Source organism: Bombina bombina, chromosome 7, assembly GCF_027579735.1.
Source record: "Bombina bombina isolate aBomBom1 chromosome 7, aBomBom1.pri, whole genome shotgun sequence".
NCBI classification, from domain to species: Eukaryota; Metazoa; Chordata; class Amphibia; order Anura; family Bombinatoridae; genus Bombina; species Bombina bombina.
Window position 1 is genome coordinate 312,096,642 of NC_069505.1, and position 12,210 is coordinate 312,108,851.

Consider the following 12,210-nt stretch of genomic DNA (forward strand, 5'->3'; position numbering starts at 1 on the left):
GCATAAGGCTACCGAAGGGAATGATTGTGACTGAAGGTTTCGACAAGCTGAAATCAATTTTAGACATCTCTTGTCTGTTAAAGACAGAGTCATGGACACTGAATCTATCTGGAAACCCAGAAAAGTTACCCTTGTCTGAGGAATCAATGAACTTTTTGGTAAATTGATCCTCCAACCATGATCTTGAAGAAACAACACAAGTCGATTTGTATGAAATTCTGCTAAATGTAAAGACTGAGCAAGTACCAAGATATCGTCCTAATAAGGAAATACCACAATACCCTGTTCTCTGATTACAGACAGAAGGGCACCGAGAACCTTTGTAAAAATTCTTGGAGCTGTAGCTAGGCCAAACGGCAGAGCCACAAACTGGTAATGCTTGTCCAGAAAAGAGAATCTCAGGAACTGATAATGATCTGGATGAATCGGAATATGCAGATATGCATCCTGTAAATCTATTGTGGACATATAATGCCCTTGCTGAACAAAAGGCAAGATAGTCCTTACAGTTACCATCTTGAACGTTGGTATCCTTACATAACGATTCAATATTTTTAGATCCAGAACTGGTCTGAAGGAATTCTCCTTCTTTGGTACAATGAAGAGATTTGAATAAAACCCCATTCCCTGTTCCGGAACTGGAACTGGCATAATTACTCCAGCCAACTCTAGATCTGAAACACAATTCAGAAATGCTTGAGCTTTCACTGGATTTACTGGGACACGGGAAAAGAAAAAATCTCTTTGCAGGAGGTCTCATTTTGAAACCAATTCTGTACCCTTCTGAAACAATGTTCTGAATCCAAAGATTGTGAACAGAATTGATCCAAATTTCTTTGAAAAAACGTAACCTGCCCCCTACCAGCTGAGCTGGAATGAGGGCCGCACCTTCATGTGGACTTAGAAGCAGGCTTTGCCTTTCTAGCAGGCTTGGATTTATTCCAGACCGGAGATGGTTTCCAAACTGAAACTGCTCCTGAGGATGAAGGATTAGGCTTTTGTTCTTTGTTGAAACGAAAGGAACGAAAACGATTATTAGCCCTGTTTTTACCCTTAGATTTTTTATCCTGTGGTAAAAAAGTTCCTTTCCCACCAGTAACAGTTGAGATAATAGAATCCAACTGAGAACCAAATAATTTGTTACCCTGGAAAGAAATGGAAAGTAGAGTTGATTTAGAAGCCATATCAGCATTCCAAGTCTTAAGCCATAAAGCTCTTCTAGCTAAAATAGCTAGAGACATAAACCTGACATCAACTCTGATAATATCAAAAATGGCATCACAGATAAAAATATTAGCATGCTGAAGAAGAATAATAATATCATGAGAATCATGATCTGTTACTTGTTGCGCTAAAGTTTCCAACCAAAAAGTTGAAGCTGCAGCAACATCAGCCAATGATATAGCAGGTCTAAGAAGATTACCTGAACACAGATAAGCTTTTCTTAGAAAGGATTCAATTTTCCTATCTAAAGGATCCTTAAACGAAGTACCATCTGACGTAGGAATAATAGTACATTTAGCAAGGGTAGAAATAGCCCCATCAACTTTAGGGATTTTGTCCCAAAATTCTAATCTGTCAGACGGCACAGGATATAATTGCTTAAAACGTTTAGAAGGAGTAAATGAATTACCCAATTTATCCCATTCTTTGGAAATTACTGCAGAAATAGCATTAGGAACAGGAAAAACTTCTGGAATAACCACAGGAGATTTAAATACCTTATCTAAACGTTTAGAATTAGTATCAAGAGGACCAGAATCCTCTATTTCTAAAGCAATTAGTACTTCTTTAAGTAAAGAACGAATAAATTCCATTTTAAATAAATATGAAGATTTATCAGCATCAATCTCTGAGACAGAATCCTCTGAACCAGAAGAGTCATCAGAATTAGAATGATGATGTTCATTTAAAAATTCATCGTTTCCTAGAAGGAGAAATAACAGACATAGCCTTCTTTATGGATTCAGAAACAAAATCTCTTATGTTATCAGGAACATTCTGCACCTTAGATGTTGAAGGAACTGCAACAGGCAATGGTACTTTACTAAAGGAAATATTATCTGCATTAACAAGTTTGTCATCACAATTAATACAAACAACAGCCGGAGGAATAGCTACCAAAAGTTTACAGCAGATACACTTAGCTTTGGTAGATCCAGCACTAGACAGCGATTTTCCTGTAGTATCTTCTGACTCAGATGCAACGTGAGACATCTTGCAATATGTAAGAGAAAAAACAACATATAAAGCAAAATTGATCAAATTCCTTAAATGACAGTTTCAGGAATGGGAAAAAATGCCAAAGAACAAGCTTCTAACAACCAGAAGCAATGAAAAAATGAGACTGAAATAATGTGGAGACAAAAGCGACGCCCATATTTTTTAGCGCCAAATCAGACGCCCACATTATTTGGCGCCTAAATGCTTTTGGCGCCAAAAAATGACGCCACATCCGGAACGCCGACATTTTTGGCGCAAAATAACGTCAAAAAATGACGCAACTTCCGGCGACACGTATGACGCCGGAAACGGAAAATAATTTTTTGCGCCAAAAAAGTCCGCGCCAAGAATGACGCAATAAAATTAAGCCTTTTCAGCCCACAGGGAAAAAAGAGTCAAATTTTTGAAGGTAAGAAAAAAATGATTAATTCAAGTGCATTATCCCAAATATGAAACTGACTGTCTGAAAAATAAGGAATGTTGAACATTCTGAGTCAAGGCAAATAAATGTTTGAATACATATATTTAGAACTTTATAAACAAAGTGCCCAACCATAGCTTAGAGTGTCACAGAAAATAAGATTTACTTACCCCAGGACACTCATCTACATGTTTGTAGAAAGCCAAACCAGTACTGAAACGAGAATCAGCAGAGGTAATGGTATATATAAGAGTATATCGTCGATCTGAAAAGGGAGGTAAGAGATGAATCTCTACGACCGATAACAGAGAACCTATGAAATAGACCCCGTAGAAGGAGATCACTGCATTCAAATAGGCAATACTCTCCTCACATCCCTCTGACATTCACTGCACGCTGAGAGGAAAACCGGGCTCCAACTTGCTGCGGAGCGCATATCAACGTAGAATCTAGCACAAACTTACTTCACCACCTCCATCGGAGGCAAAGTTTGTAAAAACTGAATTGTGGGTGTGGTGAGGGGTGTATTTATAGGCATTTTGAGGTTTGGGAAACTTTGCCCCTCCTGGTAGGAATGTATATCCCATACGTCACTAGCTCATGGACTCTTGCTAATTACATGAAAGAAATAAACTTTCATGATTCAGGTAGTGCATGCAATTTTAAAGGGACAGTAAACCCATTTTTTTTTCCATTTTTTAAAAAAACTTCATATTCAGTTGTAAAAGTGACCAAATAACACCTTTTAGCCATTTTTTTTTAATTTACGTAAAAATTGCATAAGAAAATTTATATTCTGTCAATCCCTTCTTTTCATTCATTATGCAGCCGAATAAACAAGTTCTACCTAGGTAGAACTAATATGGCGTCACGCATGCGCATTTACACAAACTTTTTGCAACGTATGGGTATATCAGACTTGTCCTGGTGTTTCAACTGCCGCGTCATTAACACCTGACCGGATGCCGACTAAAAGTTGAGTGATTGGAGATTAATAATGCATTGTGCATGCGAGTGCCCACACATTAGAATGTGCTATGATTTAAATATTGTAATTAGCTGATCAGTGCTTCAGCGCCATAGGAGGAAGAAAGGTAATGCATTATCCAGCCTACATTTATGGGCGGTTGTTACGGCAGTTTACAAGGTAAAACTAAAACAATTTTATTGAACATTAAAGCTTCATTTTAAGGTAAGACTTTAAAGGTTTTAATCTTTAAAACCTTAACTAAGTGGTTATGTATTTTTTACAACGCTGCAAAAGTAATGATTTCTAACCCTTTAAACAACTTTCTAATTTACTTCTATGATCTTATTTGCTTCATTCTCTTGGTATTCTTTGCTGAAAAGCATACGTAGGTAGGCTCAGAATCAGCAATGTACTAGTGGGAGCTAGCTGCAGATTGGTGGCTGCACATATGTCCCTCTTGTCATTGGCTCACCAGCTGTGTTCAGCTAGCTCCCAGTAGTACACTGCTGCTCATTTAACAAAGGATATGAGAATGAAGCAAATTTGAAAATAAAAGTAAATTGGAAAGTTGTATAAAATTGAATTTTCTATCAAAATTGTAAAGGAAAAATGTTAGTTTTCATGTGTGTTTAAAGGGACAGTTCACTTAAAAAATGTCTCCCCTTTAATTTGTTCCCAATTATCCACTTTACCCTTATATTGGCATTTTAAATAGTTGATTTAGCCTGTGGTATCCCCACCTATTCTTAAAGTTTCTGACCGTAGGTCCAAGCTATAGATAAGTTGTATATAGATGAACACAGCCAGCAGGATAAATTACACTCCTAGTGGGGTATAGAAGAGATAAGGTAATAACATTTTAATTTCCATTGTTCTCTCCAAGTATTGATCTTTGGTTTACAGACAGATATAAGATAAAGAAGCAGGTATATGTACACAATGTGATAAAGTAATAAGATCTGATTATACCTACAAGCTCAACTTATTTTATTAAGTTATGGCTTAAAAACACAAAATCAGCTATTTCATATACAAAAATAAACCTTAAAAAGCAAATTCTCATATATTTTATACTCTGCAGCTGGTAAAAAAAAAAAAGTAATAGGAAACACATTAAGGGAAAAACTATTTTTCAGTTTACTGTCCGGTTAAAGTGAATGTAAATTTAGATGATAAAGTGCCCGGTTTTTACAGGGCACTTTAATTCATCAAAATTTACATTTCACTTGTGTTGTGAAAATACTTACCTTTTAATCTTGACAGCTGCTGCATCGCTTCCCCCGCCTGTCGCAAAGCCTCTTCTCGGGTCTAAAATGAGGAATCCGGCTTCCTCCAATCACAGCGTTGAATCAGACACTGATTCCCCTGGGGGGGAAGCCGTGATTGGAGGATGACCAAACCGTCATTTCGGACATATGAAGAGGCTTGCAACGACTGGGGGAATCGCTGGAGTGGCTGTCAAGATTAAAAGACAAAGTATTTTCACAACTCGAGTGAAATGTAAATTTTGATGAATTAAAGTGCCCCTGTTTTTAATCAGATTTTTAAAAACCGGGCACTTTATCATCTAAATTTACAATCACTTTAAGCTTACATATATAGAATACATTTCGTTTAATCTTTTTTTCCTGGCTCCAGCATCACACCCTAGCTGGCAAGGATGTATTCACATTTCATTACACAAAATCAGTCACATTGGCTCACTGTGCTGAATACTTCAGATGGAATTCATTAACTAATTTAAATATTTCTAAGAATTAAACCCATGACATTAGTTAATCAATGCATGACATAATAGAAAATACTTTATATAGCAACATTTCCTTATATAAAATAGCAGATAAAAGATTCCATCTGAGTCATCTGCACTAAATGTGGAATATCACATTGAAGTTAAAAGTTGAATAGCCTATGAAACACTATATTTAAAGGGACACTGAACCCACATTTTTTTCTTTCATGATTCAGATAGAGCATGCAATTTTAAGCAAGTTTCTAATTTACTCCTATTATCAATTTTTCTTTGTTCTCTTGCTATCTTTATTTGAAAAAGAAGGAATCTAAGCTAAGGAGCCAGCAATTTTTTGGTTCGGGACCATGGACAGCCCTTGTTTATTGGTGCTGTCCAATCAGCAAGGACAACCCAGTTTGTTCACCAAAAATGGGCCGGCATCTAAACTTACATTCTTGCTTTTCAAATAAACATACCAGACAGACAGAATGAAGAAAATTTGATAATAGGAGTAAATTAGAAAGTTGCTTAAAATTGCATGCTCTATCTGAATCACAAAAGAAAAAATTTGGGTTCAATGTCTTGTCTCTTTAACACTACATATTTTTTGTTTAAATTATCACATCCAAAATAACAGGCAAATAATTCCAAATTCATATTCAAATAACAAAAATGTCCGATAATTTTTTAAAATTTTTTTAAATTTGAATACAAATGTTTGCTTGCCATTCTAAACCTTATTTAGAAAGCATGTGCTAAAACTTTAGATCTATGTAAAGGAGAGAACACAGCGAATCTCTGATTCAAGGCGATTTATTAAAGGGACAGTCTAGTCAATAGTAAACTTTCATGACTCAGATAGGGCATGTCATTTTAAACAACTTGCCATTTTACTTTTATCATCAATTCAGCTTTGATCTCTTGGTATTCTTAGTTGAAAGCTAAACCTAGGTAGGCTCATATGCTAATTTCTTAGCCCTGGAAGTCTGCCTCTTCTCTGAATGCATTATGACAGTTTTCACCACTAGAGGGCGTTAGTTCATGTGTGCCATATAGATAACATTGTGCTCACGCACGTGGAGTTACCTAGAAGTCAGCACTGATTGGCTAAAATACAAGTCTGTCAAAAGAGCTGAAATAAGGGGGCAGTCTGCAGAGGCTTCGATACAAGGTAATCACAGAGGTAAAAAGTGTATTAATATAACCTTGTTCATTATAAAAAACTGGGGAATGGTACTAAAGGGATATCTATCTTTTTAAACATTAAAAATACTGGTGTAGACTATCTCTTTAATAACTATTAAAAAGTGCATATGATCTTGCACAAGAGCTATTGTGTCTATTCCGGGCACCTGTAGTGAGTTTGTGAGGCTGTGATGTCATCTAACTGACAGCGGTGGGGAATGCGGCTGACAGTATCTAAAGTATACATCACATGAAATACCAGTTATAAAAGGGCATTTTGACCCTTTACACACAGGAGATGCTGTCAAACATTTGAGCCCATTAACGGTCACATTTGACAACCTGAAAGCTCAATGTAAACGGAGAATTGAGAATGCAAATTAATGTTTCTTTTTTCTTTTATCTTCTATACATTTCAATTGGAACCAAAACAGCCTTCATGGCATAGTTTAGGAAAATAAAAAATAAAATCTGAGTCCTGTCTAGATATGTTCTCATTGAAAGAAGCTGAGAAAGAAGTATAGGTTTGTCAGCCTTATATTTTTCATGACAGTTTATTTCAGGAAATGCTTAATATTTGGCCTTTTAAATGTCAAACAAAATATATGTCTGCTTCCAGAATTCCTCTTCATTTATGAGAAAAGATTACCCAAATCAGGTTTGTTTATGATGGAAAGAGACATACTGTACGTCTTGGAAACAAAAACATATTCAAGGTCAATGAATAAAATGCTCAGGGGTAAAATTCATTGTTTTATGTAGGCTACAAACTCTCTCCTCTTAGGAAAGGACAATTCAGCAGACATAAATAATCTTACATGTGAAGTGGGGGATTTTCTATTACAGGAGGTAAAGTGATAGACGTAATCCTAACAAACATCCAAATATCTCTATCAGTGATACACAACATCCTATCACCCGGGGTCTCAGATATTTTAGGGGCCACGTGTAAATTTATGGCTATTAAACAAACAATGGTTGAGATTACAAGTGGAGCTTAAAAGTAGTGGTGATATTATGCGCTAACATTGCTCGAGTTAAATCAATAGCGTTTTTATTTTTGTGCTCATATTACAAGTTAAAAGTAAAATGCTATTGCTTGTGCAAAAGTCTATGGGGCACTAACATCTGGATGTAAGAAAGTGAGTGTGCGCTAAATCTATCACATAATAGAGTTTTATAGCAGTGAAAACTGACGTTTATTTGACATTTATCTTCAATTTACATTCAATAGTTATAAATATAAGTAACTTTCTTAATAAATATTATATGTTATGCCAAAAGAAAAACCTCATATAAAGCCATGCAACAATTGTCTGCCATATTCCAAACTTTTCTAAAGGGGATAAATTAAAATGCAAATATATGTTAAAGCAAACGGGGTATTCTCATTGTAAATCTGATTCAAGTTGCTCCAGTAATACAGGGCACATTACCTGGTCAGTTAAGTTGTACTGGACACTGCAATTACCTCCCTTCATAATGCAGAGAGAAGAGTTTGGATACGGATAGTGCAAGACCTGGATAAATACATCATTTCTTTTGACTGTGTTGCTGGAGTCTGTAATGTAAACAAGAATAAAATGACTGCATTGCAAACTATCTGCATTACTACACATTTTTTTATCCAAATTTGTATTTTTTGAGGCATTGGAACACACCATCTGAAAAGCCTGTAATATCATTTATCTTTTTTGTTGAAATTAATTAGGTACAGGTATAAATTAGATCTTGAACACATCAACAATCACTGTGTAGTGTGTAGGAGGATCAAAGTTCTTTATTCCACAGAATGCACTCCAACCTATGATTGTCAGATTTAAATAACAAACAAAAACTAACAATTAAAATAAGTAATGAAAGCAAATTGCAATATTTTTTCCTAACTATGTATAATTAATATTTGAATGGGGTATTCAGTTTAGAATTTAAAGGGATAGTAAACACCAAAAATTTTATTGTTTAAAAAGATAGATAAAAAGCAATTAAAATAAGTAATGAAAGTGAATTGCAATATTTTTTCCTAACTATGTATAATTAATATTTGAATGGGGTATTCAGTTTAGAATTTAAAGGGATAGTAAACACCAAAAATGTTATTGTTTAAAAAGATAGATAATCCCTTTATTTACCATTCCTCAGTTTTTCTATAACCAACACTGTTATAGAAATACACTTTTTACCTCAGTAATTACCTTGGCCTCTAGTTATCAACGTGTCTACTTTACCTGCCTTTGCCGGCCCAATACGCCCGCCTAAGCTCGCCTACCATCGCCGCCGCGGACCTGAAAAATCTCGCCAAAGTTATCAATAAATCTGTCAAAAAGCCGTGCACCAAGTATGGGGCGATGAGCAGCGGACTGTGATAGTTATCACTCATCCGCTCTCGCTGCTCTTCGGCTTTTTGACAAGCTGTCACTAAGCACCCACACTAACTATACTGTTCTACCCCCTATACCGGGGCCCTGGAGCCCCCCGCAACTAAATAAAGTTATTAACCCCAAAACTGCCGCTCCTAGACCCCGCCGCAACTCTTATAAATGTATTAACCCCTAAACCGCCGATCCTGGAGCCCACCGCCACCTACATTATACCTACTAACCCCTATCCTGCCCCCCCTATACCGCCGCCACCTATAATAAATTTATTAACCCCTATTCTGCCAATCCCGGACCCCGCCGCAACTAAATAAATTGTTTAACCCCTAAACTGCCGCTCCCGGACCCCGCCGCCACCTATATTAAACTTATTAACCCCTAATCTGCCCCCCCCTACACCGACGCCACCTATAATACATTTATTAACCCCTATCCTGCCCCCCCTACACCGCCGCAACCTATAATACATTTATTAAGCCCTATCCTGCCCCCCCCTACACCGCCGCCACTATAATAAAATTATTAACCCCTAAACCTAAGTCTAACCCTAACACCCCCCCAACTTAAATATTAATTAAATACATCTAAATAAATGTAACTCTTATTAAATTAATTATTCCTATTTAAAACTAAATACTTACCTTTAAAATAAACCCCAAGATAGCTACAATATAATTGATGATTACATTGTAGCTATTTTAGGATTTATATTTATTTTACAGGTAATTTTGTATTTCTTTTAGCTAGTTAGAATAGTTATTAAATAGTTATTAACTATTTAATAACTACCTAGCTAAAAGAAATACAAAATTACCTGTAAAATAAATCCTAACCTAAGTTACAATTAAACCTAACACTACACTATCAATAAATAAATTAAATTAATTAACTACAAATACCTACAATTAAATACAATTAAATAAACTAACTAAAGTACAAAAATTAAAAAAAAGCTAAGTTACAAAAAATAAAAAAAATAAGTTACAAACATTTTAAAAATATTACAACAATTTTAAGCTACTTACACCTAATCTAAGCCCCCTAATAAAATAACAAATCCCCCCCAAATAAAAAAATTCCCTACCCTATTCTACATTAAAAAGTTACCAGCTCTATTACCTTACCAGCCTTTAAAAGGGCCTTTTGCGGGGCATGCCCCAAAGAAAACAGCTCTTTTGCCTGTAAAATAAAAATACAACCCCCCCAACATTAAAACCCACCACCCACATACCCCTACTCTAACCCAAACCTTCCTTAAATAAACCTAACACTACCCCACTGAAGATCTCCCTACCTTGAGTCGTCTTCAGCCAGCTGACCACCGATGGACCAAAAGAAGACATCCGGAGCGGCAGAAGTCTTCATCCTATCCGGGCAGAAGAGGACATCCGGACCGGCAAACATCTTCATCCAAGCGGCATCTTCTATCTTCATCCATCCTACGAGGAGCGGCTCCATCTTCAAGACCTCCGGCGCGGAACATCCTCTTCTCCCGACGACTAGATGACGAATGACGGTTCCTTTAAGTGACATCATCCAAGATGGCGTCCCTCGAATTCCGATTGGCTGATAGGATTCTATCAGCCAATCGTAATTAAGGTAGGAAAAATCTGATTGGCTGATCCAATCAGCCAATCAGATTGAAGTTCAATCCGATTGGCTGATCCAATCAGCCAATCAGATTGAGCTTGCATTCTATTGGCTGTTCCGATCAGCCAATAGAATACGAGCTCAATCTGATTGGCTGATTGGATCAGCCAATCAGATTTTTCCTACCTTAATTCCAATTGGCTGATAGAATCCTATCAGCCAATCGGAATTCGAGGGACGCCATCTTGGATGACGTCCCTTAAAGGAACCTTCATTCGTCGTCTAGTCGTCGGGAGAAGAGGATGTTCCATGCCGGAGGTCTTGAAGATGGAGCCGCTCCTCGTCGGATGGATGAAGATAGAAGATGCCGCTTGGATGAAGATGTTTGGCGGTCCGGATGTCTTCTTCTGCCCGGATAGGATGAAGACTTCTGCCGCTCCGGATGTCTTCTTTTGGTCCATCGGTGGTCGGCTGGCTGAAGACGACTCAAGGTAGGGAGATCTTCAGGGGGGTAGTATTAGGTTTATTTAAGGGGGGTTTGGGTTAGAGTAGGGGTATGTGGGTGGTGGGTTTTAATGTTGGGGGGGGTTGTATTTTTATTTTACAGGCAAAAGAGCTGTTTTCTTTGGGGCATGCCCCGCAAAAGGCCATTTTAAGGGCTGGTAAGGTAATAGAGCTGGTAACTTTTTAATGTAGAATAGGGTAGGGATTTTTTTTATTTTGGGGGGATTTGTTATTTTATTAGGGGGCTTAGATTAGGTGTAAGTAGCTTAAAATTGTTGTAATATTTTTGAAATGTTTGTAACTTATTTTTTGTAACTTAGTTTTTTTTATTTTTTGTACTTTAGTTTATTTAATTGTATTTAATTGTAGTTATTTGTAGGTAATTTATTTAATTCATTTAATTATAGTGTAGTGTTAGGTTTAATTGTAACTTAGGTTAGGATTTATTTTACAGGTAATTTGGTAATTATTTTAACTAGGTAGCTATTAAATAGTAAATAACTATTTAATAGCTATTGTACCTAGTTAAAATAAATACAAAGTTACCTGTAAAATAAATATAAATCCTAAAATAGCTACAATGTAATTATTATTTATATTGTAGCTATATTAGGGTTTATTTTAAAGGTAAGTATTTAGTTTCAAATAGGAATAATTTAGTTAATAAGAGTTATAATATTTAGATTTATTTAATTAATATTTAAGTTGGGGGGGTTAGGGTTAGGGTTAGACTTAGGTTTAGGGGTTAATAATTTTATTATAGTTGCGGCGGTATAGGGGGGCAGGATAGGGGTTAAAAATGTATTATAGGTGAGGACGGTGTAGGGGGGGGCAGATTAGGGGTTAATAAGTTTAATTTAGGTGGCGGCGGGGTCCGGCGGTTTAGGGGTTAAACAATTTATTTAGTTGCAGCGGGGTCCGGGATCGGCAGGATAGGGGTTAATAAATTTATTATAGTGGCGGCGGTGTAGGGGGGGCAGGATAGGGGTTAATAGGTATTATGTAGGTGGCGGTGGGCTCCGAGAGCGGCAGTTTAGGGGTTAATACATTTATTATAGTTGCAGCGGTGTCCGGGAGCGGCGGTTTAGGGGTTAATAACTTTATTTAGTTGCGGCGGTGTAGGGGGGGACAGATTAGGGGTGTTTAGACTCGGGGTACATGTTAGGGTGTTAGGTGCAGACAGCTCCCATAGGAATGAATGGGATAT

General features: G+C 36.7%; 1 protein-coding gene across 1 annotated transcript in view; it reads right to left on the reverse strand.

The window, feature by feature from the left end:
- The window catches only part of IL17RC (interleukin 17 receptor C), a 263,169-nt gene that overhangs the window by 75,408 nt on the left and 175,551 nt on the right, over positions 1–12,210 (reverse strand). The window contains exon 13 of the mRNA XM_053689379.1: positions 7,968–8,092. Coding sequence (XP_053545354.1) covers positions 7,968–8,092 — 125 coding nt within the window. The remainder of the gene's footprint in view (positions 1–7,967; positions 8,093–12,210) is intronic.